The 8274-nt window shown below is 41.3% G+C and overlaps 1 protein-coding gene across 39 annotated transcripts in view; it reads right to left on the bottom strand.

Annotated features, from left to right (window-relative positions):
- Positions 1-4547: 4547 nt before the first annotated feature.
- TCF7L2 (transcription factor 7 like 2) overlaps positions 4548-8274 on the bottom strand; it is a 325847-nt gene continuing 322120 nt past the window's right edge. For 23 of the 39 annotated variants that reach the window (XM_082267896.1, XM_082267941.1, XM_082267897.1 and 20 more), the window contains one exon: positions 4548-6609. In XM_082267896.1, the coding sequence (XP_082124022.1) occupies positions 6183-6609 (427 nt within the window). In that variant the 3' untranslated portion in view covers positions 4548-6182. The remainder of the gene's footprint in view (positions 6610-8274) is intronic. The other 16 variants (XM_082267915.1, XM_082267926.1, XM_082267916.1 and 13 more) reach the window with 3 other exon arrangements.

Genomic DNA, 8274 nt, shown 5'->3' with positions numbered 1-8274 from the left:
TTCAAGCTTGTGGTCCTGGGCTGACAACACAGATTTTCCTGCGCTCAAATCCAAACAATTTTTGCCAGTCCTGTCTGTGTTCTCCCGTGGATTAAAATACCCCTTCCCCTTTATGTTAAGGAGGTGATGAAAAGGTGGGGTGTTCTGTACTGCAGCAAGAGAGACCTAGGCAGTACTGACGACACTTCTTGGGATTTCAGTGCAGCAGAGACAGCATTATCAGCCCAGAACATGAAGTTTGTAGCTAACTGGATTTCTGGCAGGATCAAAGGCTATTTTTCTTTCCTTGCAGTCTTCCTAAAGTGGTTGTATCATCCTAATGATCTTCAAATTTATTTGGAGTAACGGTAGTTGCAGGGTAGCTCACTCCACTTTGTACAAGTGGCGAGGCGTTTCTACAAGGTCTGGGACTTTCCCATTTTCTATGCTATTATTCTCAACTAGTTCAGCTATACCAAATTTTCTCTAAAACCTATAAACCTGACTGGGTTAGAATTGGAGACACGAGCTAGTGCTTCCTTTTCAATATTCCACATTTCCCCGAGGGGGAGAACCCCCAGCACTTTGCCTGGTGGGTGAATAAAGGCCTCTATAGGATAGGGCACTTCATAGACCATAGAAGAATTAGACAGTCTTCCTACTTTTTAGAGACTTTACAGATAACCTCCACTTATTTCTTACAGACACTATGAAGGGACCAGGTGGATATATCTATTGTGATTTTATTTGAGAATAAATGCCTGCGTGGCCCTGGGACGTGCAGAGGGATATCAGAGATGTATGTTTTATTTACGGGCCAAAGCAATAAAGTTTCCTATCAAACGGATTGAGAGTCGTACCTGGCTGAGGCTATAGGAGGAAGAGTGGATACATTGGTCGACCATGGTGCACAGGGGAATACTCAATATCTCACAAGTGGAAGCAAATTAAGGTGACCCCGCGAGGTTGGCACCTTGCTACTCTGTTTTTGAGGATGTGGGTAAAATTCCTTGAATAAAAAAAGGCATATTGTGACGGGAGTTACTTTGGTTGGGGGGCCCGTGGAACACAGCTTACCTTAGAGAGGTTAAGAAATCCCTCTCTCAGTCCCCTAGGCCCCTCTTATGTGTAAGTCACCCTGTGTCTATTAGGGACACGGTGCCCAAGAAAATGATGGACTTAATGGACATGAGAATATTGTTTGGATTACTTAAATGGGACAGTAATATCTGTCAACAATATATCTCAAGGAATATATGAAGACTCTGGGACTCTAGGCCTAGCTGCCTATTGCCAATAAGAGACTGCATAGCAGATGCTAATATTATCAGCTCAACCCCCTGTCTTCCACACATTGTTGAATATGCTGATTTACTCACCTGTTGTCCACTGTGGGGATGTGTTTACACTTATAATAATGTGTATTGTATTTCAGGAGCTCGATGACGGCAGTCTGCTAGTTAATTGGCTCAGGTTGATTGAATCACTGTCATCTATTGGTTACGGGTGGTAAAGTAGAATACTGTTTGTGTTGGTGGTTCCTTAGATAATTAGTTCAGGTTAATGTTATTTCTGTATACAATTTCATATGCAATATGATAATGTAATCAGGCACCTGACCTGGTGGGGTATTCTGATCAGGAGGGGGATGTCCATCCTGTATATATTCGGTGTAAGTTTGTTCAATAAAGGTTCCAGTTCTATACAAGCTAATTTCCGTCTAGTTTTGTATTGGGGAGGGCTAGAATATCTGATATCTATGTTCAGACTGGAGGAAGTGCTATTCTGATGGAAGCCCACAAACACAGTGTGGTTCACAGTTCCATTACACATATCATTCTACAGTGTGTACTTGCCTCAACCCAAAGCACTTGATGTGATTTCTGTGATTCCTCTGCTATCTGCATGAGTCACTTCTGACAGTCTATACTAGGGGTCTCAAACTGGTGGCCCTCCAGCTGTTGCAGAACTACAATTCTCATGAGGCATTCCAAGTCTGACAGTTACAAACATGACTCCCGTAGGCAGAAGCATGATGGGACTTGTAGTTCCGCAACAGCTGGAGGGCCACCAATTTGAGACCCCTGGTCTATATGGACACCAAGCAATCATGGGAAACACCCTCCCTCCAGCACACAGCAGGTGATTGAAAGCCTCAGATGTGCATGTTTCTCTATGATACTGTGTAGAGCAGGGGTGGGGAACCTTTTTTCTGCCAAGGGCCATTTGGGTATTTATAAAATCATTCGGGGGCCGTACAAAATTATCAACTTAAAAATGTGCCTGTTATATTTGGTCAAACATTTAATTAACTCAACCCTAATGTGGTGGCTGCAACTGCTTCTCTTTGGTGAGTTGTGTGATGTTAGCTGGTATTGGTGATGTTGCTACTTGCAACTGGTTTTCCAGGTTTGCGTACTGCTGGCTGGTACTGCTGTGGGTACTGCTGGCTCAGGCTGGTACTGCTGGCTGGTACTACTGGCTAGTACTGCTGGCTGGTACTGCTGGCTCAGGCGGGTACTGCTGGCTCAGGCTAGTACTGCTGGCTGGTACTGTTGTGGGTACTGCTGACTCTGGCTGGTACTGCTGTGGGTACTGCAGGTTCTGCTAGGGGTACTGCTGACTCTGGCTGGTACTGCTGTGGGTACTGCAGGTTCTGCTAGGGGTACTGCTGGCTCTGGCTGGTACTGCTGTGGGTACTGCTGGCTCTGCTGCGGGTATCGCTGGCTCTGGCTGGTACTGCTGTGGGTAGTGCGTGCTCTGGCTGGTACTGCTGTGGGTTCTGCTGTGTTTACTGCTGGCTCTGGCTGATATTGTTGTGGAGTACTGCTGGTACCGCTGTGGGTACTGCTGGCTCTGGCTGGTACCGCTGTGGGTACTGCTGGCTCTGGCTGGTACTGCCGGTTCTGGCTGGTACTGCTGTGAGTACTGCTAATTCTGGCTGGTACTGCTGGCTCTGGCTGGTAATGCTGTGTGTGCTGCTGGTGGGAAATGCTGGCTAGAAGTGTAGTGGCGCCACGCTGGTGGAAGAGGTGATGTTTCCTGTATTGGTTACAGGCGGAGTGCATTTGATATCACTCTGCCTGTGACTCACTCAGACTGTCAAAATGGAGCCGGAACTATACCGGAAGCATCGGCTCTGTTCTGACAGATCAGCTGAGAGACACGACTCAGCTGCACAGGGGCCGGACCAGAAGACTTTGCGGGCCGTAGTTTCCCCACCCCTGGTGTAGAGGGTATTGTCCTTTCCCTCAACTCAGGTTTCAGATTCTCAGCTCCCTGCTCTATGCTGTGCAGTGTGTAACAGCAGATTCCTGCTCTCTACCTGCTGTAGCCCAGAAATGGTATCTAAATCCTGTTCTTTGAATGTAAACTAAAAATTGGGTATAACAACCCTCCACCCGCACAAAAATAGAAAAGTGAAATACAAAACCAATTATCTAATATTGAAGTGAAAAGTGATCGATTCCTTCAGTAAAAACGTGTACAATTGTTTTGAATGTATCAGGAGCTGCTCGTTATAATATTAAGTGTAACCTGTGAATGGTATAGCATATATTAATTAACCGCGCTCCCAATAATAAACTCTTATTCCAACATGCTTATGGAAATATATATATATATATATATATATATATATAATGAACTATATAATGCAAAAACAAAAAATATTGCAAGAAATCTGACAAGAAAATATAACAGAGTCCAATGAGTGCAGTGTCTTCAAACAATGTACTTTGAATGGCTGTAGAAGAGAGAGCTGCAGAATGAAGAATGTCACCAGAGCACACCATGGGTCTCCAAAAATATTTCACCTGCCTAATGAAGGAGTCCTGTGAGGCTCCGAAACGTTGCTGTTTGCTGTAACCATGTGATCGCTGAATAAAGATTTGAGACCCAATTTTTGGAGACCCATGGTGTGCTGGTGACATTCTTCGTTCGGATTGCTCATGGTTCTAGCCGGTGGTCACTTCAGCACCCACATAGACATACAGCCACAAGTCCACAGGAAGGTGTTTGTCAGGAAGAGTGCGTTGGATCTGCAGATAAACAGGTGCAACATATGTAGGAGTCACTTCACTGGATATATGTAAGGGTTCGCAACCACTTTAAAGAGTGCAAGTGTTAAAGAGATATTTTTTGCTCATATGTTCACCATATTGCCCATTGATCCTTGTTTAGCTCAGAGCTGCTGTTGAAAAACAGGGGACACATGACACCGTGCACATACTAAGTCGATTTTATTAATCCAGAACTGCATGCTACAGATACTGTACAGCATGAACGTGTAATTCATAACAAAAAAAAAAAAATTTTTTTTTTTTTTTTTTGCGTGGTTTTAAAAACCATCTTGAAATTAAATCGGAATAAAGATCTTAGAACTGAACGGTAACATCACAGCTGTTAGGAAACATTCAAAGTATTCACAAAAATGTTATAGTTATTAATTCGCATCTTAATAAACCAGAGTAAACCAGACAGATTTACAATTGAGTCATGTCAAATACAATGGCACTCGATGAACGGATGAAACAGTTTCTGAGTTTTTTGCTCAAGTTTTTTTGTCGTTTTTATTTTTCTCTTTTTTTTGTTTTTTAATTTTTTTTGCAACACCAACATGCCTATTTCTGATTTAATTTTCTTTATTTGTAACGCTTGCTACCTACCTATACGTAGCAAGCGTGCATAAAAGTGGCAGTCTTTCACTTTGTGAGTAATCTAATGTACAAGATTTTGGCCCATGGGGTGGGGGTGGGGTGGGGGGGATCAGTTTTGTACCTCAATGTTTTTTTTTTTTTTATTTAATGCTGCCCAGCCACCCTCCTACCAAAAACACTTGTTAAAGATGACGAAAATCTACGTACGTATCTAGCTATGTAACATCACATCAAAAACATGAGGAACAAAAATACAGCATCAAAAACAGGGGGGGAGGGGGTTATCACCGGGAATTTTGGCACATCAATTTTTTTTCCTCTTTACAGTCTACAGTTCTATTGGCGCAGGTGGGTCTCCTGTTCCGTAAGTCATTTACAAGGTGCTGTTGATGAGACAGCATGGGTCGCTTTCCCTTGTTAATTTCAAGTCTCGGTTTAATGGCTTTTAAAGCAAATGTGTCTTTTTTTTTTTTTTTACAATATTGATCCTTTAAAATGCAGCTACAAACGTCCATTTTGGTGGCAACAGAGTTTCATACAGCAAAACAAAAAAAAATATATATAATATATAAATTTATATATAAACTTAAAAACCTTGTACAAATGATATATATATAAGATGCTTAGACTCAGGAAAAAAAAAAAAATTTATACAATGCGTTGAGAAACAGGGAACAGACATATTTTGCCAAAAAAGGGACGACATACAAAGAAGACACAAGCAAATTCTAGGTAATAAATACTACGTACTGGTCCAATGGCTCTGAAATCAACGTACCCAACCCAATTTCCCATGTAGCATCCCTTCCCCCAGTGGAGGAAAAAGAAAAAAAAAAAAGAAAGAAAAAAAAAAAAAAAAGAAAAAAAAAAATTCTACCACCATTTGAAGGCATATTAACACATTTGTTCATTTTTAACCCTTTGTGTTCTGTACATTTCAACAATAACAATAACATCACAATAAAAGTTGTTTCACGAGAGGGCTCTGCATTCATCGTGCCCTGGAGGGTAGTACAAAGAGGATGTAAGATGATTGGTTCGCAAGCTCGTATGTAATACAAATAATCAAGAACCAACTCCTTCTTAGAGGGCTGCTTCAAAATTGCTTGTTTTTTTTTTTTTCAGTTTTTTTGTTTTTTTATTATTATTCTTTAAATCAGTCTTTTCAAAGTAACCTATCAGAACTACATAACAGTTATGTATTTTTTGTAATTTTCATATATTTATATATATATAATTTCCCCCTTCTTCCGATGCTAAAAAGACTAAAGTTGATGATACAAATTTTTTTTTTTCTTTTGGCAGGACCCCCGAGGGCTCGTAGAGGCCCCGCACAGTCAAATCGGAAAGGCGGAGATAAAAAGACAGGTCAAATATTGACCAATGAACTTCATAAAACATCTACTAAAGTAGCCGCTTGGCACAAATTAAAAAAAAAAAAAAAAAAAAAAATATTTATATATACGAAAATCATGGAAAAAAAAAATACGAGATAAACCAATATTTAAAAAATAAAATGGCCAGGAAAAAGTGCTGGGCTGTGTACTACTCTAATGACTTAGTGACGAGGGAAAGCGGCTGAAGTTGAGTTCCAGCTAGGGATCGATGTGTGGGGAGGAAGGACGTTGACGGCTGTGCTGTTGACAAGGAGTACGGTGTTGAAGGCGGTAATGAGCCGGGTTGGTGACTGTGGTCTGTCCCGTTCTGACAAATATTAGCTGGCAAGTTGCTGGGCTTCCGGACCGGGCTTTCTGTCAGAGGTGAGTGAGGCATGCACAGCCGCGCCAGAGGTTCAGGCTTCAAGGATAGAGATAGAGGTTGTGTTTGTTCACTTTGTGAGTTGGAGTCTCTTGTTGGGGAGTCTAGCATGGTGGGAGAAGAAGGAGGAGAGTCTAGTAAGCTTCCATCTGAAGATGGCGGACTCACGCAGCTGCCTTCACCTTGTATGTAGCGAATGCACTTCTTTTTTCTCCTAAAAACGGGGGGAAAAGAGTCTATTGTAAGCGCCTTCTGGAAAAATCATAATTAGCGTAACAGTGCACAAACATAGACAAATACTGGCATTGGGCTCTGAGCAGTACACATTAGCTCTTTGGTCAAACTAATTTAAGCAACTATGTGTCCCCTAGGAACTTCCTTTTCAATATCACTATAGACAGGATAAGGAGTCACCAAAAGGCCTCAGTCTAAGGCCAATTTTGTGGGCCTCCATTCAATTTTTTGTAAGCTAGCTAAATGTGAGTTATGTCCAGAGGTCTATGTGACAGTGAGAGGGGTCTTTGCACAGATCTGACCTACAGGTAGTGTAAATGGGCCCCTACGTAACAAATGGCCCTTGTGCAGCTGCACAGTCTGCGCTAATGGTTTGTCCACCCCTGCTGTAAGCATTGTGTATATTCAGTTATTTAGCAGTGGCCAGAGAGCCTTGCTGCAATATGAATTGCTAACCACAAGCAGTAGGGCAACCTGCTATGTGGTTTCACAGTGGCAATTCACAGTGCTAAGCCTGGTACACACTATTTGTTTTTTTTTTCAGCCCAGCTCTGGTCGGAGCTGATGTACTAACGATCCGACATTAGTACAGCGATCTCCCCCGCTGAAATGTTATGTTCTGACAGGGGGACGGGATGCCCCCCGGCCAGAACACTCCGTTCCATTGGCTGAGAGCGCTGATCGGGAGCCAGTCAGCTTCTGGTTTTCCAGCATGCTCGTCCGACAGAACTGATGAACTGGTGTACACATGGGCCGAATGTTGGGCTCTTTTTTATATTTAACTGGCCAATGTCTTCCGACATTCGGCCCGTATGTATGGGGCTTTAGCCACCTAATGAGATGGCCTGAACAAGGGAGGGTGGATCGGTGTGTCTACCTTGCTGTGTGAATGGGCTATCAGCAGGAATTGGGGTTGATTTACTAAAACTTGAGGGTGCTAAATCTGGGACAGCTATGCATGGAAGTCAATCAGCTTCCAACTTCAGCTTGTTCAATTAAGCTTCGACAAAATAAAAATGGAAGCTGATTGGTTTCTATGCAAAGCTGCACCAGATTTTGCACTCTCCAGTTTTAGTAAATTAATCCCATTGTCACTATGCTGTGAATGCATGTCTTTAAGCCCTCTCTGTGGCTGCCAATGGTAGTAAAAGTTCCATGACTCCTCAAAGGAAACAACAGTGTTTTATAGTGTCTTTTTATACATACATACATATATACTGTGTATATATATATATATATATATATATATATATATATATATATATATATATGTGTGTGTGTGTGTGTGTGTATGTTGTTAGCTTAATGTAAATAATTTGATGAGTGTTTCTTTTTTTTTTTTTAGTTATGCACCGAAATGAAATTTTTTTTTATGCGAAAACCGAAAATTCTGGATGCACTTCGACCGGTTTAAAAAAAAAAATATATATATATATATATATATATATATTATAAATAATTGTATTATATTCGACTTTTTAATTAATATAATGAATTTAAATGAACATAAATTTATTGTCGGCCATTATCGTCACTTTTTGAAGTGGTGTTAAAAATCCTTCTTGCTGCATTTTTTTGTGCACATTTGGTCGGTAAAAAAAAAAAAAAAAAAAAACACACAAAACAAAAACAAAAATGCACCTCC

The sequence above is a fragment of the Pelophylax lessonae genome (assembly GCF_965119305.1).
Source record: "Pelophylax lessonae genome assembly, chromosome: 9".
Lineage (NCBI taxonomy): Eukaryota > Metazoa > Chordata > Amphibia > Anura > Ranidae > Pelophylax > Pelophylax lessonae.
The sequence above is the reverse complement of the archived record's forward strand: the minus strand, read 5'-3'. Positions and strand labels throughout refer to the sequence as shown.